This window comes from Ambystoma mexicanum, chromosome 2q (genome assembly GCF_040938575.1).
Source record: "Ambystoma mexicanum isolate Mex_15411 chromosome 2q, UKY_AmexF1_1, whole genome shotgun sequence".
NCBI classification, from domain to species: domain Eukaryota; kingdom Metazoa; phylum Chordata; class Amphibia; order Caudata; family Ambystomatidae; genus Ambystoma; species Ambystoma mexicanum.
Window position 1 is genome coordinate 198,187,812 of NC_090924.1, and position 21,165 is coordinate 198,208,976.

At 46.1% G+C, this 21,165-nt stretch overlaps 1 protein-coding gene across 4 annotated transcripts in view; it reads left to right on the top strand.

The window, feature by feature from the left end:
• The window catches only part of MARF1 (meiosis regulator and mRNA stability factor 1), a 1,350,049-nt gene that overhangs the window by 924,873 nt on the left and 404,011 nt on the right, over nt 1–21,165 (top strand). For all 4 annotated transcript variants that reach the window (XM_069647123.1, XM_069647122.1, XM_069647120.1 and 1 more), the window contains exon 17: nt 3,070–3,290. In XM_069647123.1, the coding sequence (XP_069503224.1) occupies nt 3,070–3,290 (221 nt within the window). The remainder of the gene's footprint in view (nt 1–3,069; nt 3,291–21,165) is intronic.

The following is a 21,165-nucleotide window of genomic DNA, read 5'->3' on the forward strand; positions in this document are numbered from 1 at the left end:
CAACTGTGACATCATTCACCAGGGCGGGAGGCCCTTGACTCTGTTGCAGTATAAGAGCAAATGGACTAGGTTCTGCCATTGAACCCTGTCCTCTGGATGGTGTTCTGGCTTTTATAGCACATCTGGCGCATTCTGGAGTTCAGGTGGATACTTGCTGCACTTATTTGGCGGCCATCGGGATGTACAAGAGTGCCCCACAGCATGTTTTTTTGTGTAGCAAACCCAATGGTTAAGGCCCAACTTAAAGGGTTGTCCAGGCTTTTTCCTCCAGTGCTTAGGCAGCACCCGGTCTGGGACCTTGACGTGGTTTTTGCAGCGCAAGCCTTTCGAGCTGATTGCCTCTGTGGACATGAGCTTGGTAACACTAAAGACAGTTTTACTGGTGGCCCTCACCTCTGCACGCAGGGTTAGTTCGCTGCAGGCGTTGTCTTCGTGCAAGCCCTTAACCATGTTACAAAATGACAAGGTCATATTGCACACTCACCCAAAATGCTTGCCCAAGATGGTCCCTCCATTTCATTTGAATCGAGAGCTGCCTGCCAGTGTTTTTCACACACCCGCAGTTGGAGGCAGAGAGGGCCCTTCGTTCCCTGGACCTCAAGAGGGTCATCAGGTTTTTCCTCTTTCGGACAAAATCCTTCATGAAGTAAGCATCAATTGTTACTTTTGGGGGGGGGGCTCTTGCCAGGCTTTCAGGCTTCCAAGGCTTCCATGACCGTTGGATGGTGCAGGCCTCTCTGAGGCGTACACAGCCATGGGCAAACCTTCTCCTGAATGGATTCATGGCCATGCTGTCCGAGCTAAGGCCATGGCCATCGTATTTCAGAGACTACTTCCTGGGATGTCATCAGCAAGGCGGCTACTTGGCCCACTTCGTTGGTCTTCTGTAAGCACTACTCACTGGACATCAGCTCTAGGGCCGATACAGAGTTTGGTCTGGCGGTTCTGAAGAACCTTTTTGCTTCGTCCTAGATATGAGGCAAGTTATGACGGCTTCACCCAACCTAAGGTCTTGTTTGTTGGAATCACCCACAAGGCTGGAGGAAAGGGGACACAACATATGAGTAATTAAATGTGCTCACCGTAGTGACTACAGTAATCCTTGTCCATAGTCCCCTTTCATCCATATGTCCCACCCACCCTCCCCCGCTAGCATGCCAAGCACCAAAATGTACGAAGAGTAGCCAGGTACCTAATCGTCCAATGTGTTCAAAGGCGACTGAGGTGAGGAGCTGGAGGGTGGGGCCTTGGGGCACGCCCACGCCTGAGGCCGTGCCCCCACGTACTATACTAAATTGATGGTATCGGGTAATATTGCTCCCGTATATAATGTCGCCAGTAAACGGCATAGGCGACATTATATATGGGGTAAATGGGAGCAGGAGTTGCAGGGATGTCCCCCAGCAGGCTTCTTTTGATAATGTCTCCGCAAAAAAAGGTTCCATTCTTGCATTGGCGACATTTTTGTGGGGACATTATCACATGGAACCTAATGCATAGGGGGGCTTAATTTATCGCTGTCAAAAGGTTCTGGTACCGTCCCCATGTTGGGGGACACCCACAAGGATGGAGGAAAGGAGACAGAGTACTCTAGTCACTACGTTGTGTAACATTAATTTATCACAGGGAAAATAAAAAGGGTAGCTAAAAGAGCTCCCAGCAACACTGCTCAGAAAGTGCTGTGTGCTGCAATAATAAATTACGGATGCCTTAAAAGGTGAAGGAAAGCATTACTCCAAAAAGATGCAACCAAAAGGGTTGAAAACGTTTCCCTGAGGTTAGAGTAAAAGACTGAGTGGGGAAAAAGGTTCCCACTCACTCATGACAATGAATTAAAAATCCAAGCATCCAGCAAAAGTGCTGGGGGACTCAAGTGTGGAGAATATTGCACAAAAATGAAGTTCTACCTAACACTAATGAAGAATATTTTACTTTGGGTTAGTCAAGGAATCCGCCTCCAGGATAAAGATTATTGTGCAATTTGGACTAAAGGGGTCTGGAAATGAATTATTACTGACAGTAGTAAATACTGTGCTCCTATCCAATAGCCCCCTTTCCTCCATACAATCCTCCCTCCAGGACCCACAAAAAGTAGTTGGTCACAGCCGATGCATGGAAAAAGGAAAACTGTCAGGCAGCACTGGTGGACAGGGATCAGCAGTGCAGCGGCACTCCTTGGAGCAGCACCCAAACATGCCCTTAAATTTAAAAGGGAAGGTACATTTTGCTGTGTAAATGGTAGATGGGGATGGGACAGGACGCCCAACCAGTATGGAGGAAAGTGGATTGTTCACTAGGTGTATAGTTGTCACTACAGTGAGTAACTTTTTTTTAGGGCCCCCAGTTCTGGAAGTTGTATGCACTTGTAAGGAGAAAAAAAGTTGTATCCCAAGTGAGACCTTCAGTTGCGACTCATTCGAGTAATAGAGGTTAGTGACCCAGTCGGGTCAAACCCTTTTGTGGAACTCGCACAGGGTCAAGTTTTAAAGCTTTCAACCCAACAATTGAATTAAATGAAAATGATGTTATCTAAATATCCTTCTAGTCCATTCCTATGAACACGAGAGCACAGAAACGGGGCTTGAACAACATTGCAAACCATTTTGAGCACCATAGTGCACAAATGACTAGCAAGTGGTTAAAAAAGGTGTGCAGTAGTGCACCCAAAAAAGGTAAAATTACGGTACCACTGGCACCAACCTGTTCCTGGGTGAGTGGGGGGGGGAGGATATGCTTATTGGACAAAATGGAATGGTAAAACTAGGTTTCCCTGAACTAGTTTACTTAACATAAGTTCCTTTGAAGTAGCTGGAGAAAGGTGCAAAAAAAATGTTTGCTGTTAGAAAATGTTTTTCACAAAGCAATACATAATTTTATAATATTTGGTTGCCTCTGTAGGTCGTCTCTGAAGGCAGGCACAACACAAACTGCATGAAATGGCCAGTCATATCCAGAACTGTACGTTTGTGATGGAAAGCAAACACCTTCCATTCAATCATTTCAGTAATGATTGTACATTGTGAAAAATAGAAATTAAGTATTTATTGTGCACTTTTTTAAATCTTACAGATCCTTGGCTGTTGCGTTCCAAGAGTCCAGTTGGTAACCCACAGCTAATCCAGTTCAGCAGAGAGGTGATTGATCTAATGAAAAATCAACCTTCTTGCATCATGCCAGTCAGTAAATTTATACCAACATATCATCATCATTTTGCAAAGCAGTGTCGTGTTTCAGACTATGGATATTCTAAGTTGATGGAACTACTTGAGGCTGTGCCTCATGTGTTACAAGTAAGTTTTAAAAGTTTGATATTTTTACCCAAAAATGCACCAACACGCCCAATGTATCTGGAACTAGAAACCCATTGTATTATGAACCACAGTTGAGACCAATTATGTTCTTGCTGCGCATTCATAGTGTGAACGAATTGACAGGATTTAGGAACATCATTTGGGATATGACATTAAATCAGGATGGTCGTATGTGGGCTTGATTCCAACATATATAATCTCTCCTCTGTGTACTAGTGCATGAACACCTTTGCCATATTAATGCACAGCCATCCCGTTAAGATATTTCTAACATGAAAAACACATATAAATATGGTTAGTGGGTCATTTTATGTCCAAGCCCCTTTTACGCATGACACTGTAGAGAAGGATTTTGGTGCATTGGAATATTATCTCAATTGGATTACTCACCCATATAAACTCTGACTATTTTTAAAATTCAGACTAAATCTATTGCTATTGGCCTTGCGTAAACACAAATGGAATTCAGGTCATAGCACTAACCGGCCATTATGTTTGATCGCAGTTGAATCTGAAGCACATTTTTCATTATTCTGTCTAGCTTATGCATGAACCCAGTCGAAGTGGATTTTTCTGCCCTTAATAATTGCGTTTTTAAGAACCACTGTCGAGCCTCTGACGGCATAAATATGTGAAGGCACTAACTCTATAATTAATGTATACTCTTTATAAGTTGCCTTGGTTTTTATTATTAGGAGCTTTTAGATAAGGTTAACATTTTAGAATTAATCTTAATGTTATACATTTGTGTGGTTTTGATGTATTGAATGTATTTTCTTTATTTTTTGTTTGTTGTGCTACTCTTATGCCATACTTTGCCAAATTAAAGTTAATTGATTGAAGTTAAAAACCAAATATATTTTTAATTGACAGTGGTTTACTTCTTGAAAGTATCTTTTATAATCCGAGCGAGAAATGGTCACTTCACTTTTCACTATTGTGACTATTCACATTGGTAAGGAAAAGGAATGGGCGAACCCTCTTTTTTTAAGGGGCCTGACTCGAGAGGGTTAAGAAGTACAGAGATATGGGGGGTTTTGAGTCAAAGGCTTCCCTAGCCTATGGCTTAACAGGAGGTCGCTAAAGCCTTGCAGAGGAGCTAGATTTGCTGCTAGCTCGGAACAAAAAATCACAGTGGAGGAACACAACAGTATAAATTTATTTAAATGAAAGACGTTTTTGAATTTTTTTCCATTGTGTGGCGCATAAACATACAAAAATCTGCATTATAGTGAATTAATATACAGTAGTGACAGTCTATTGACTGTGTTGTTGACTCTCATAACTCATTGCACAATGTCGATGAATGAATATACAGTAGTGACAGTCTATTGAATGTGTTGTTAACTCACAACACATTCAATAGACTGTCACTACTGTATATTCATTCATCGACATTGTGTTGTTGACTCTCATAACTCATTGCACAATGTCGATGAATGAATATACAGTAGTGACAGTCTATTGAATGTGTTGTTAACTCACAACACATTCAATAGACTGTCACTACTGTATATTCATTCATCGACATTGTGCAATGAGTTATGAGAGTCAACAACACAGTCAATAGACTGTCACTACTGTATATTAATTCACTATAATGCAGATTTTTGTATGTTTATGCGCCACACAATGGAAAAAAATTCAAAAACGTCTTTTAGTTAAATAAATTTATACTGTTGTGTTCCTCCACTGTGATTTTTTGTTCCGAGCTAGCAGCAAATCTAGCTCCTCTGCAAGGCTTTAGCGACCTCCTGTTAAGCCATAGGATAGGGAAGCCTTTGACTCAAAACCCCCCATATCTCTATTCACATTGGTATACATGTTTTGAATAAATTAATTGCGTGACGGAGCAATTAACCCTATTAAATGTTCAAGCTCATATTGTACTTTGTAATTATTTGAGAATAGAAGAGCTCTAACATGAAGCCCTGTACCTGAGCACATTTGGGCTGCCTAAGCAATCCCAAATGTGGGTGCTGTTAAGTAAGAATTGGTGTAGTAACATTGTGTGAGACTACACAAAACATCTGCTTGGTATTAGGTAACCCACCTTTTGGTATAGGTCTGTACTACACAAGTTGGTAGTGTAACTGAGCAGCCAGGCTTTTCTCAAGAGGGGTAAATGTGAGCTATAGAACTGTAGCAATGAAATACGCAAATACAAGTATCCAAGTAACACTTACACTCCAGGATTCAGTTACAAGTGGTTATTTATTGAATATCAATTTTTAAGTGGTGTCCCTAAAGGGCAAAATATGTAAAAATCAAATACACTTTCAAATGCTTTTCAGAATCCGCAAAAGTTAGTGGATACTCTTTGGATATGCTTCTTACAGAATTCCTACACCTGGAGGTGACTGTTCTCAAGGACAGTAATGGCATTCATATATCAGTAGTTATACTTTGCATATTCAGAGGTTGCAGAAAGGAAGGGAAAGGTTAAAGGAAGGAAAAGTAGGTTAAACAGGTTCTCTGGGTATGTGAGTATACCTAAATCTTCGAATGATGTCTAGACAAGCCTTTCCCAGCAAGAACAGTCTAAAACAAGTTACCATCCATGAGGGACAGAAATATCAAGGTCAATGGACTAGAAGTCTGCAGGGAGCCAGGACAACCAAAGTCAATTGAGCACAGTCTATGGAGCTGAGGCACTTCTTAGATGAGAAAAGGATTGCACAAAGTTGGAGAGTTTTGTAGAAATCGCTTGTAGGGGCACAAGCTGTAAAGCCTGTGAAAAGCAGAGTTAGAATCAACTCTAAGGGTAAGCCAATGCAATTGCCAACTGAGAAGAACACAGCTAAAAAGACACTGAGGTAAGTACCCAAAGTCTAAACAGTACCTCTGGTTAGACGAAGAGTGGTCCAGCTGGACTGTCCTGTTGCAGCGGTGCAGACCCTGGGATCCTGAGCCTCAGTCATGGGGACAAGAGGGAGGACATCTGGAGGGCTACTTTGGTGGCAATTTGGAGGTCGTCTGCAGTTAGGGGCTCTTTTCGGTTCAGCGGCACTTTGCGGTTTCAGTGCTTGGTAAACAGCACCACCTCGGATGCCGGTTGGGCTTCCTTCACTTCTTGGGTCCTGCGCTCTGGTGAGGTACTCTAGCTCGTGTTGTCCTGCTTCTGGAGGGTCCTTAGGATACTCTGGAGCTTCTAGCCGGATTTCCGACATTGCACTCTATGGATTTCTCGACCCCTGGCACTCGTTTCCTGCAGCAGCGAAGAAGTACAGCCAGTCGGGGAAGTTGGTGCAGTGGAGTTCGTCTCTGGGTTAGTTGGTCCCACTAACCCGAGAGAATTCCCTTCCGGAGCTTCTTGTCAAACAGAAAAAGGGGTTTCAGCATAGCAGCATGGCTTCACCGGGCAATTCAAAGGTCCAGGAGGATGCAGCAAGCTTTGTTCAAGGTTTCTTCGCCAGGTCTTTCTCCCAGTGGTCGACTCTGCCTCTAGTCCCAAAACCCTTGCATTTTAAGCAGGTTTCTCTCATTAATGCAAAGTCTAGGCTGTCAATCACACAGCAGGGTGACAGCCAGCCAATCAGGACTGGTTGTATTCAGGCATTCCTAGAGACAAAACAGGAGTTTTGGGAACCTCCCTCACATCCTGCCTTTCCAGACACACTTGAACCAGAGGCGGGCTTCAGGGCTGAAGCCTGCAAATGGCAAAATGAACAAAGGGCTCAACTCTGCCTCGATGCAGAGTAAAACCCAAGAAAGACGTCACAAACAGAAAATACCAAACAAAGAAGACCAGGGCCATTTTTGACAAAATGGTCCCCCATGGGTGCTATACTACAGCTGAGGATTCGGCCTACGGTAGAAAAGCACTATGGTAGGAAAATTAAACCATTGCCATCAGCCATTTATAGTAGTGAGGGTAACATAAAAAATGTTACATAAGAATGTAGATAAGGGGCTACTAGGTATCCCCACAGCACTCAACATAAAATTGTGTGCTGGACCTACAAAGAGAAAAGGTAAGTAAAGTCAATTTCGCTTTACTGTTCTTGGGAACTGTTAGGGAGAATTTGCAGAAATGTGCTAATTCCCTTTTACCTTTGAGACCCCCCAAAACTTTTGCTGGACTATAGGACTTTACATTTTTAACCTGGACTGAGTTAGAACTTTTTCCCACTCATGTATTTTTCTGTGATTTGAACTTTGTTTCATTTGGTTTTGGAGTCTGAAACTCCATAGGCATCATCTTTTTAAATTGTGGCACAGAGCTCCTTCAGTGCAGTGGCACAGGGAAGTCTTTCAGATTTCCCAAAGGTTTAAATACCTTCTCTTGGATAACCGTTTCCAAGAGGAGTGAAGTGAAATTGACTTTACTTAAATTTGTAACTTTCTAGACCCAGCACACTATTTTAAAATAGGGTGCTGGGGGGGGGGGGGGTTTACTTAGTATCCCCTTTGTCTTGTTTCTCATGTAACATTTTTGTTAACTTTTCTACATTTAATGGCTGGTGGCAGTGGTTTACTTTTTGCTACCATTGTGCATTTAATGCGGACTGCATTCGCAGCTGCAGTAAGGCACCCCATGGGTGCCCATTTTGTCAAAATGGACCGGTCTTCTTTTTTTGCCATTTCTTGCTGAAAAGCAAGAAAAGCAGGTTTGGTCCTTTTTGTTTGTATTGTTTTTGGCGGGATTCACTGGTGAAGCCCGCCTCCAGCTCCAGCGTATCTGGCAGGGACAGGAAGTGAGGGAGGTGCCTGAAACTCCCTGTGCTTAATCCCCTTGGTTACAGGAATGCGCCCAAAGGTGATTGGCCGGCTGGCTCTCCTTGGAGGACAGCCAACCTACTGTGTGATTCACAGCTGGGCTGCAAATGAATGGGAGAAGCCTGCTTAAAAGGCAAGGCTTTTTGCTTGGAAGGCAAAGGAATCCGAAGAAGAACTTGGAAGAGAAGCCTGCTGCAACTCCTGGACCGTTGGTTGGCACGGTGAAGCCCTGCTGCAGTGCTGAAGCTCCAAATTCGCCTCGACTAGAGAAGTACTGCAAAGGACTTCTCCCCTTGGGTTGGCGGGACCAATCGACCCCGAGACAAGCTCATCTGGAATTCCTCTGGGAGCTAGCTGTACTTCAATTGTTGCTGAAGAGACTGATTGCCAGGGAGAGAAACACTGTATTGAGTGCATCACTTTTAAGTTGGAACTGAGCTCCAGGAAGATCCTTGGACTCCCAGGAAGCACGACTGACCAAGCCTGAGCCACCTCAACAGTGCTGGACGCCAGATGCAAGGAAAGTCCATAGTGGTATCCGAGAACCGCAGTGGTGCCATTTGCAAAGGTTGTGAGGAGCTGAAACCGCGAAGTGCTGCTGATCAGAACTTTGCCCATTGCTGCCGCTGACCTTCCATTCGTAGTGCAGGAGTCCCCAGACGTCCTCCCTCTTGTTCCCACGATTGAGGCCCAGGAACAAAGGATCTGCAGGTCCTACAACAGGAACAGAAGCCATCTGCAAAAACATTTCTTCTAATCAAAGGTACTGTAAAACTAAGGGGGACTTACTTACCTCTTGTTGTGTAGCCTTTCTAGTTCTCGGCTGACACTTGACTTGTTTGCTTTTGTAGAGTTGCTTGCAGCTTTGCCCCTCCCAAGCCTATCAGCTTGTGGTCCTACAGTGATTCTACTTTTCCTACAAAGACTTCCAAAACATTGTGCAAGACTTTTACTTACAAGAAGTGCTTCAGCTCACCTAGACTTGACTGTCCTGGCTCCCAGAAAGACTTCTTATATCTGACTTTATGCTGTACCTTTCCTCCAGGAAAGGGTTAATTTTTTTTCCATTTGAGGGTTAAAAAGTACTTACCTGCTTAAGAATATTTGTTAACCTTTGTTTTCTTCCCAGAACGTTTTCTTTGACACCAAATCCAGTATTTCTCTAAATGTACCAGTGATGGATCAATGTCCAGTGTCCTAGTTATTTGTCACCTGAGGGTGCAGAAAATGTCTGTGTGCCATCACCAATGGGCATCTGATTTACTGAAACTGAGTGTTTTTTAAAGTATATTTTTATTTAGCTATATTTGCTCCCTTCTAAAGAAGGCATATTCAAATGCCTGTTAAATTAATAAATAATTGTTTAATCAAGAAACCTTGAGTGTAAGAGTTTATTTGAATACGTGTTACTGTGAATCTGTTGCAACCCTACAGCTCACATTGACCCCTTTGAGATAATCAAAATTTAGTCATAGGCTCCCCTCTGCGAGAACGAACACAGCCCATTAACCTGTTATTTGGGAAGGGACCCAATCAAGAGTCCGCAGCCACACTTTAGCTCACTGTACCTTTCACAGATGGGAAATAGCCATTTGCATATCGGTCTTTGTCCTGCCCACACGGGCAGTCTAGCACCGAAATGCTATGGCAATTCCCTTCTGAACAAGAGTACCAACAGCATCCCCATACACATGTTTAAGCCTTGTTGGGCATCCTCGGTGAGGTGGAGCTGTGCCTCTCTGAGCACAGTGAGTGAAGGTGCCCACTCCCCAACATGCACTATCCATAACAGAAAAATAGGTGGATCATTCTCTGGATGGATAGAATGTGCCTGTAGGTCTCGGAGCCCGTTATACCAGAGGAGTGGCTGCCACCTCTGCTGTGCAGAGGTGAGTCCTGTCCTGGACATCTTGCCAGGCAGAAAGATGGGTGTCTATGCACACTTTGTGTAAGCATTACTGCTTGCATTCCCTTCTGAGACAGGATGCCCGCTTTGTTAGGAAATTCTCCAGAGTTTTCCGGTTCGGTTGTCGTCCTTGCTCTCCTCCCGCCTCCAGATTTTTCGTACTGCTTTGGGAGTCTATCATAGATGAGGAATCTGTGTAAAGAAGGAATCCATTATAAGACTAAATTACTTGCTTCTTGGTAATGCTCTTTCTGATAACTGTTCCTCCCATGGGTTCCTATTTGCCCTCCCTACCAGCCCCTCTTGGCGGATACCTAGTACACCATCCATTCCGTCTTCCCTCGGCATCCGAGTGCTATGGAAAAAGGGTGGAACTCTGGGTGCGGTGCCTCAATATATATTGGCCCTGACATGTCGGGCATGGGATGTGTATGTATTTATTCAGATTTGTAGAGCGCACGTGGCGCTTGTTACAGACAATGTCTTAGTTACATAGGTTACAATATTTGCAAACAAATACAATATTTACAGTAGACATGTACACATTAGCAATGCAGTATATTTACAAGGATTTAAGAGTTGCCTATTTTGCACGGAATGTGGTTTTCAGTTTCCTGCGAAAAATAGGGTGGGAGTTTTCGGCTCTGTCTGCCGGAAGAGCATTCCAGGTCTTGGTTGCAATGTAGGGGAAACTAAGACCTCCGGCTTTGGCTTTTTTGATGCGTGGGATGCAGAGTAGGTTGGTGTATTGCGACCTGGTGGGACGGGAGGAGGATGGTTTGAGGATGGTTTCTGATAGATAGGACGGGGCGGAGAGGGAGAGGCATTTGTGAGTGTGTGCGGATTTTGAGAGAGATCTGCTCTTTGACCGGGAGCCAGTGGGCTGAGTGTCTGACATGGGTGATATGTGCTCTTCTTGGGATACTAAGAGCAGCCCGGAGAGCATTGTTCTGCGTGACTTGTAGTCTGTTTAGGTTTTTGGCTGATGTGCCTGCTAGGGGTGCATTATAATAGTCCAGTTTGGCTCCAATGGTGGCTCTCGCTATGGGAGAGGCAGTTGGGTTTGGAAAGGTAAGGCTTGATGGCGTTTAGGAGTTTGGTGGTGTGTGCAGACGTGGAAGTGATTGCGTTAACTTGTCTGGTCATTGATAGAGAAGAATCAAGGTATACTCCCAGTGTCTTTACGGCTGTGGATACGGGGATGATGGAGTTGTCAATGGAGAAGTTAGCGTACAGTTTGTCAAGTTTGTCTAGAGTGTTTTGTTGACCTAATATCATGATTTCAGTTTTGTCTCCATTGAGGCAAAGGCCATTAACTGCCATCCATGCCTTGATGATGGAGTAGATTGTATGGAGTTCCTTAGCGTCTTCGTTGTATGAACCTGAGAGGGGGAAGAAGTATTTTTGTCGTCCGCGTAGTTCGTGTATGTGGTGCCCTATGAGTCGAGTTTGTCAGAGGGGCTTGGTCAACAAGTTGTATAGTGTGGGTGTAGTGCATGATCCTTAGGGGACCCCGCAGTGGATAGTTCTTGGAGATGCGTTGGCGATGTCTGAGAAGACTTTCATGGCTCTTCCCTCTAGGAAGGAGGTGATCCAGAGAGCTGATTCTTTAGAGAAGTTGGCTGAGTGTGTGAGGTGTGATGTGAGAGTCTTATGATCAACTAGATCGAAGGCGGCTGAGAGATCTAAAAGGAGCAGAAGAGCAGGCTTGCTTTTGTCCATGATTTGGGTGATCTGACTCTTCAGATCCACTAGGGCTGTTTTTGTGCCATGTCCTTTCCGGAAGCCTGACTGCCTGGTCCCGAGGATGGAGTGAGTTTCCAGAAAATCTTGGATTTGGCAATGTGCGGCTTTGTCCAGTAATTTCAAGAGGAATGGCACTGTTGTTATTGGTCTATAGTTGTTAGGTTGTAAGGGGTCAAGAGTAGGTTTTTTTAGGAGGGGCCGGACCCAAGCCTCTTTGAGGGTGGCTGGGATGATGCCTGTTTTAAAGGACGCATTGATGAATGTCGTAAAGGAGCGGCGCAAAGCAGTCTGCGCAGTCTTTGACGAGTTTAGGTGGGCATATATCGCCTTTACAGGGGGAGGGTTTGAGATTTTTTAGTAGGTTGATAACTTCTGATTCAGTGACGTCTCAGAAGGAGAAGTCAGGTATGGTGGGCTTGGATGAGGTGGGTGGGGTGTTGGTGGGTTTGGTTCCTGTCTGTTGAGGAAGTGTTTTGCAGTGGTCTTTGATTTTCTTTTGGAGAAGGTCAATTTTGTTTAGCATGGCAGCTTGAATGCTGGTACAGAAGGCTTCATCTTTGATGATTTCGTCTGGAGTAATGGGCGGGGGGGTGCTAGATGAGCTCATTGAAGATGGCGAAGATTTCTTTAGAATGTGATTTGGCAATGGAGATTTGTGTTGAAAGCGTTGGCTTTGGCATCAGTGATAGCTATCTTGTATTGGAGGGAGATTGAATTTGTTTTTTGTACTGGTGCAGGGGTCAGATTGCCAGTTCTTTAGTGCTGCTCTTTTGTGGGATCGCATTGAGTGCAGTTCTTCAGTAAACCATGAGTTGGTATGCAGGGATTTCTTCTCTTTTTTCCATTCGAGTGGGGCTATTTCGTTAATGGCTTTAGTGATGACATCATTGTAGATGTCTGCTAGGATATTGGGGTTATTAGTGAATGGGGGAGCTAGCTTGGTGGTATTGCGGTATGGGCGCAGGTTGTCCTGTGTTTTTTTTTTTTTTTTTTTTTTTTTGCTTCTGACTTGTGCAGCGCTAGCAGGGGTCAGGGTTTTGTGGTTTTTGGTGATAGGAATAGAGAACTCGATGCAGTTGTGGTCAGTCCAGGGTAGAGAGGAGTTAGCGGTGATAGTGGAGAGGCAGTTATGGTCTGCAATCCAGTCAAGAATGCAGCCTTTGGCGTGGGTAGGACTTTCTACTTTTTGGGTGAAGCCCAGGTCATTAAGTTCCTTGGTGAGAGTGGTTGCGGATTTGTCCTTGGTATCATTGAATCCGAGATTGAAGTCTCCTAGTAGAAGGGTTTTGGTGGAGCTTTTGATATTATTGCGAAGGATGTGGATGATGTTATCTTGGGAGTCTGGGGTGTTGCCTGGGGGGGGCGGTAAAGAAGGTGAATGTTAATGGTGCTGTTGGGTGACAGTGAGTTTGGTCGATAAGAGGTCAGAGTTGTTGATCGAGGGTTGACTGACAGGTCGGAGCTGGAGACTCTCCTTATATATGAGGGCTACTCCGCCTCCTGTACGATCTGGCCTGTCTTGGCGGAGTATGGTGAAGCCAGGTGGTAGTGCAAGTGCAACGGAAGGGCCTGATGCTTCATGTAACCATGTTTCAGTGATTGCTAGAAGGTCAATGTTGTTGTTGGTTATGAGTTCATGAATATCAGATGCATGAGCTGGGAGAGATCGGACATTGAGGAGGGCACATTTTATGTGATGTGTGTGGTTTGTTGGTGCATTTGGAGTGCAGTGTGTGTGTTTTGTTTGGGGACGTGCGAGTGGTGGTCTCAGGTATGTTATGTGAGGTGGTATCGTGGGATGTGGCATGGTTGGTGAGTGGTGGGCAGGGGGTGAGTGGGTGTCCCTGCGGGGGCACTGAAAGGAAGTGGTGTGGGAACTCAGTCTATAGTTTCTGTATTCTGTGGGAGAGGGAAGTGTGTTCAATTCTGTGATCTGTGTGCGAGCTCGAAGTCTTTCTAGGCTATGCATGATTACGATACAAGGTGTGCGTGGTGGCATGGAGTGTGCGGTAGCCTTGGTATCGAGATGCTTGGGGTAGAGCAGTGGGCTCGGTGGTTTGGGTAAGAGGGGATGGATAGGAGAAAAGAGTTGGAGAGCAGTGAGTGTTGCGATGAGTGAGCGTTGCGATGAGTGAGCAGCGTGATGGTAGCAGCGGTGAGCTTGCAGGACGCTATAGGCATGATAGTATGCTGGGTGGGACTGTGTGGAGGGTGACAGTCAGGTTGGGTGGACCTAGCCTGCGGTAGGCAGGAGTGGATAGGTTCAGTGACCATAAGGCACAACACGATTCAAATGTGGTCTGAAAGCGACCATAAGGCCGAACACAGTTCAAATGTGGTCTGAAAGCGACCATAAGGCACAACACAGTTCAAATGTGGTCTGAAAGCGACTATAAGGCACAACACAGTTCAAATGTGGTCTGAAGGCGACCATAAGGCACAACACAGTTCAAATGTGGTCTGAAAGCGACCATAAGGCACAACACAGTTCAAATGTGGTCTGGAGGCGACCATAAGGCACGACACAGTTCAAATGTGGTCTGGAGGCGACCATAAGGCACAACACAGAGTAGTTTAGGCACTGTGCTGTGGGTGTAAGGTAGATAGGACCGTTGTTATAGTTAAGTGGAAAGCGAACAGTGGTACCTAGCAGTGAAGGCGGGCCTCATTTCCATGCAGAAAAGCATGTCGGCCATTTTCAGGACAGGCAGCATACGGACAATGGCAGCATGGGGCAGCTGGCATGGCTATAAGTGGCTGTGATGTGATTATCTTACAGGGTAGATGCAGGTACTACTCTTTGTTGCACGCTTAGTGCGCTGGTTTCATTCTTTTTGGCACGGAAAGTGTGCGGTCATCAGGTGCGGGTGTGCCGGCGCCTGCCTGTGGCCTCATACGATCAGAGCAGAATAACTGGTCTGGCTGGAGGGTTGCTGGGAGGGGCTTCAGCCCGTTCCTGAGATCGTGGCAAAGTGGGCATCTGAGTGAGTGCAACAAAACTAGTTGCGGGGCATGCCATCAGGAGGGTACTCGCATGAGGTGCGAAGTGGTTGCTGGGCAGAGTTCTGTGCCGGTCCGGCGGGCACGGATAGGCACAGATAGGCTGCACAATAAGAAGCCTTGGACGGGTGCCTTAGACGAGATGGTGCCGGCTGACGCCTTCCGGCGAAGGTTGGGTCCGGAAATGGGATGGAGCGCCCAATCTTGGCGCGGCTCGCAGACGGTTGCTTAGCAACCTATAACAATACAGGTCGCGCCGGCCATTTTTATTACTTGTAGAGGCGTCTCCGCCAACGCATCACTGCCTGGAGCCCCCTGGCAGCAGAAAAGTTTACGAAGCACAGAAGTGCTGTTGATAGGATCGTTATAGATGAGGAATACATGAGGGGAACATCCATCAGAAAGAACATTACCCAGAGGCAAGTAATTTGTTCTACCAGTGCAACATTGGTGAGTAGTCAGGTGCATAGAAAATAGGCAGAACTCTTTAGAATCCACGCAAAGCTTCCTTCAATCTTATAAAGTCCATCCTGAAGATGGTTTGGGGCCTTGTGCCTAAAAGTAATCAGTTCCAGTGCATTTACTTCAGGTATGTTCTTATAAGAATGGCCTTGCCATTGGCTATGATTAATAAGAGCTCCAAAGTTAGCTAAAAGTTCAGATAAGTGCCCATGCGATCCAACACACTTCGGTAGGCTCCTCAACCCAGGTTCCACCACCAAAAGTCAAGTCTGAGTGATTTTGGGTCAGGACTTTACACACTAGTTAGCCTATAGAGGACAAGCAGGTATGTTAACTTACCCCAGGACTCTATTTCCAGGGACCACTGTAGGTGTTGCTTAATCTGTTGGGCACACAATATTCAGTGCTTTGTCCAGTCGATGAAGCTCCAGTAGTCGTGTGTAGAGGTGACTCTGGCATCGGGATTTATTGTAGGTTGGTTGGTAGCGATGCACAGGAATCTGTTTGACAGCTTCCAGTGGAAGACCCAAAACGAGACTCTTCAATGGATTGAAAGGTTAACCACGGTCATACAGCAACGTGCGATTATCAGGCAGCGAGCACAGGATCAGGCCCAGCATAGCTTCCTTTGGAGTGAGAGCTGAAAATGCAGGAGCATGCAGCTTGCTACACACGCTGAAGAGCTGCAAAGGCTCTGCTTAGAACTGAGACAGCTGAAACAAGGTAGCTTAGGAGAGAGCTGGTCAGTCACTTGTTCGTCCAGGGGCATCTCTGAATGCTTAGCAGGCATGGATCCTCAAGCAGGGGTCGAGACTGGTTGGTCCCACTGGACATTGGTCCAAGCACTGACAATGGTCTTCTTGAGATCAAGATACAGAGGAGCAGGGCTTCACTGGGACAGCACAGGGGTCTATGCTGCTCCGCTTCATAAGTCCTCGTCGGTAGGCTGCCCTTCTTCGTAGATGTCTCAGCTCCACTGATCTACCTACTGAATAGCTGCAGGAACCCTCCTGTTATCCAAGGTTTAAGTTGGGAGCAAGCACACTGATGGTAAGGATCTGCATCTTTCATTCAAACAGGCAGTGGCTATCCAATCATTGATGGCCACGTCTGCTGAGCAACAGACATTCTGGCACCAGGGATGTGAAGTGGGACTAGATACTCACAGCCGCGTTCTCTGGCCACACACAGTACCCACCCCTTAGCCCATGAAAGCCACAGCTTTTTCCAGGGAAGGGTATTCCATATTAGGCATTTCCTGACCTGAAACGGGAAAAAGAATAAGCAAGGTTTGTGGGAGGTCTTGTGGCATAGCCATCTTGGGGTGCTAGCCACCTTTAGTAGACATAATTTGTGGTAAATGCAAACTTTCACAAGTAAAATGTCAACAGTAAAACTGTCTCTGCTGCCACCAGCTTGTCTTTAGCACATTTAAAAAAAATAGCCAAAAAGACATTACATGTAAAGTTTTGAGGGCACAACGTATCCTAACTGCACTTCACTGTAAGGTGGTGTGTGCAATTGTAACAATCCAAGACAAAGTCAAAGTTCTGATGCTCTTGTTCTTAGGATTTTAGTGCTGCCAGCACCAGAGATAGCAGCTTGAAGTTCTGTGTGAAATGGATGAACCTGGAGCCGTAAGTATTTTATCATGTTTATTTCATCAGCAGGTCTGCGCGGAGAACCGAGAGCCGCACACACAACAGCGCTCCACCAACTGTCGCTCCGCTCTCCACGAGCCACCTCAGTGGCAAGCTCCTGGACAGCGGGCGACAGAAGCAGGTCACTACTACATAATCTCCATACCCACAACATCAAAAGAAAAAGACCAAGAGCATAAATGTCAACTAAGTAAAACAAAACCCATTACATAAGCATAGAACAGTCAAAACGGGGCTATCGCACATAATCCTTCAACCAGCCAGGCTCGTGCGACATCCTTCTGTGTGAACCTTTTTCACCTCCCAATCCAACATCTTGATCCCCACACACACCACCACTGCTGACACCCAGACTCTCACCATGCTCAGGTTGGGCAGCTCCCCCATTGGGCTGCAATTCATCCCTGCCAGGAGCCCCATCCACATTCACCACCTTTGCCAACCTGCCCTTCGACCAAACTTCCCCACCTTCCACGATGACCTCCCCATCCCTCACTGCTGAGATCCGTTAGGGGTCAATACATTTTCTTTAAACACACTTGTGAGTAAATCTGGGATTCCTGATAAGCACCCACTCTCCACAAACGATCACTCACACATTCCCTCCTGTCAAAATGATCCTTGTTTCTCTTTTGACCCTGCCTGACAAAGTTCAGGATAGTCTCCCTGTCAACGTTAAATAAGCCTGCCAAACCCAACCATCCTGGGCACAACCTTGTTGTAGGCTCCCTGCCCTTGAGGGATACAAGCTGTGATACTCTAGTGACCAAGTGCGGAGTCGTTACATAACCCCACGTCATGTGGTCCAACATCTCTCTCCACGGCTGCCCTGTGCGCAATTCCCCCCCTTTTATATACCTGTTAGCTCTCTTCGTATGTCCAATGCCATAACACTCTAGAAATGTTTTCATGAATGTAGAAACAAACTTAATCCCATTATCGGATACTATCTCCGATGGAAATCCTTCTCTAAAAAAAAAACTCTTTCCAAAAATTACACCAACTCCTTAGCCGTCACCTCCCTGGCAGCCTCCCACTCCACCCATTTGGAGTGGTAATACACCAGAAGAAAAATATACTTGAAGCCATCTCCTAAATCTGCTACTGGCCCCATAACGTCTACTGACAACTTCCATGTTTGACTGCGAACAGTATTGGGAATCAATGGGGTCTCTCGCACCACCTTGTTCTTATCGCTCATCTGACAAGGAACACACCCCTTGACAAAATTCTCTGCCATCTTATCCATTCCCGGGCCACCAATAGATGTTCCTGAGCTTCCTCTTTGGGGCTCCTTCCCGGGGGTGTCCCTGATGAGCTAACTCCACCAACGCAGCCCTAACTCCCTCAGGCGGAACAATGCACAAACTGTCATGACCCCTGGCCCTAATGGGCAAGCCATTTAGGCTACGCCACAACCTTCCATCATGGCCTTCAAGGCCTCGCCATCTTGCCCAAAACTCTCTTGGAGTCAATCCTGGCGCCAGGCTCATATGTGAAGCAAAGAGAACTTAAGAACTGGGCTTGTCAATGGACTTTTGCACAACATGGATGCCCCCACATAGCTCAGTTCAATGAACCGAGCTATGCGGTCTAGTGTTTTAGGTGTGGTCGGGCCTAGGGATACCTGGGGGCTATATAAACCATGCCCAGGCTGAGAAACATGCTTTGCGTTACTCTGCGCTTGGCAGCGTGATGCTCACCACGTTCTGCTCTGATCGTCACCAGCATTCCGGAGCCGGTTACCTGCAAGAACATTGTTAGTATACACTTACCTGTGAGTGAATCATGCTCCTGTCCACCGCTCTTGGGTCCGGAGAATACAGCAACTCGGCAACGTCCCCTCGATCTTGAAAAAGCCGCAACCTGAGAAGAAAAAGAACGAAATAGCATTAGTAAGCGTTTATACTCCAATAATGAAAATAACTAATCAGTCGCACGCTTACCTGGGTTTGGATCGCCCTTGGCCCATGTCCACTCCGGGCCTTAATAACGACCTGCAAGAGAGAAGAAACGCTGATTAGCACACAAGATCAAGCAGCATCCATTCTGGGACATCGCAGCGGCCTGCAAGAAAGAGAGAAAGACAGGTCAGCACAAGAAAAGGCACATTGCGCTTTCACTTACCATCTCGTGCGCAGCCCCAAGCAGCACGGCACCACTAGAACTCCTCTTTCTCCTAAAGAAGAAGGAGAGACATTAATAGGGGCAATTGCAAAGTAAAGGACAAACTGCCAAACCAGCAGACTTGCTTGGACGAACTGGAGTCCCAGCAGGTCTGGACTCTGAGGGCCCGCACCAGTGAAGCAACTAGGTTGCGATGCGCCCATCCAACAACGTACCCCTGCACAGAGAAGCAGGATGGAGAGCGCACCATACAATAAAGCAAGGTGAGGAGAGCACTAGGGGGAAGTTGGGTCCACAAGGGAGGTGGGCTCCAGGCAGGAAGATCCAATAAAATTAAACCCAAATTCCTGTGTTTTCAGACCCGGTCCTCGGCCGAACAAGAGTCCAAGGGAGGGGTTCGAGGTCAGAAGTGGTCGAACCAAACTGAGTGGCATCCCTGTGGATATCAGGTGAGCGTTACATAACCCCTTCTCAATCTTCATTCAATGATACACAACTGCTTCTTTATCTCCCACCAGACTTCAAACTTCTTTTCCAGCACTTCCTTGCTGGGCCACCCTTCCACTGTCCCCTTCTTAATACACTGTAGATCCTTGTCCATTAATTCTCCCTGCTCCCATTCTTCACGCCCAACACAGACCACATCAACTTATGCCAACACACTCTCCTCCGTCTCCACCTCACTACTTGCTACTACTTCCCCACCCTCAATAGGCATCCTAGAGAGACAATCCGCCACAACATTTATTTTTCCTTGCAAGTAGCACACCTCAAAGTCATACGCCTAAAGACCTAAACCCCACCTGCTGATTCCATGGGAACCTAGGACACACTTCCCACTGATAAATAGTTGCACCAACGGCTTGTGATCAGATCTTACAATGAATCTCCTGCTCCACAAGAAAAACTTGGTGGTTAATGGCCCAATACATTGCCAGAGCCTCCCGCTCAATGACCAAATAGTTTTCTTCAGCCCCCTTCAAGGTCCTAGAGGCAAAGGCTATTACCCTTTCTGTGTTACTGTCCTACTGTATGAGCGTGGCACCCAACCCCAGGAGACTAGCATCTACAGACAAAACACTCCTGTCACCTGGATCAAAATGTCCTATTGACGGCGCTTCTGCTATCTCTTCTTTGATCTTGCAAAACGATTCCTCACATCCCGCCGACCATTCAAATCTTACACCCTTCTTCAACAGAAACCCTAGAGGTGTGGAGATCACAGCAAAATCTTTCACAAATTTATGATAGTATTCCGCTAGACCAAGAAAAGACCTGAGTTGGTTCTTGTCCAATGGGTAGAGTGCTCCCTTAACGGCATCCACCAAACTCAGTTTTGGTCTGACCCCCTCACTTGACACTATATGCCCCGGATATCCTCCACCGGCAGCATACACTTCTTCCTATGTACAGTCAAACCCGCATCTCTCAATCTGCCCAACACCATTCTCAGCAACTCGTCATGCCTCTCATTCGACTCTGCAAATATCAAAATGTCATCCTGAAAAATTACAACATGAGGCACTCTGTCCAGAATTATCTCCTTGACCCTCTGGATGACCGCTGCTGCTGAGGCCAACCCCAACGGCATTCGACAATATGCCTGAAAGTGCCTTCTGTCGTTACAAATGCAGTCAAATGCTGGCCCTCTTCAGCCAGCGGAACTGGATGGTCGGCCTGGGACAAGTAAATTGCTGAAAAACACCTTTGCGCCATTCAATGTTGACAATTTTTCCGAAATAATTGGGAGTGGGTGACTATCTACCCATATGCTCCTGTTCAGCTCCCTCAAGTCCACACAGAGCCTGATATCCCCGCTAGGTTACGCAGCAATCACCACAGGGGACAACCACTCCGACCTCTCAATTCTTTCAATGATTCCCTTCTGGAGTAACGACTCAACCTCCACTTTTACTTTATCTCTGAGGTGTTGCGGAACAGGCCTCACTATATGCACAATGGGAACTGCCTTTTCCTTAATCTTGATATGGTGTTGAAATCTATCCAGCCTACCCAGATCCTCCGAAAACACATCAGGAAATTCTTTCACCCACTTGTCCTCGATCTTTGCGATGGTGATGGGGAATTTAACGCTGGCTTGAATACGGATGCCAAACTTCCGTTGTTCACTTCACCCCAGGAGTGACGACCCTTCCCTGGTCACATATGTGGCATCACAGCTCCTTCCTTTTAAATTTGACGGTTTCAGTGTACTTCCCCAACATCTCCATCT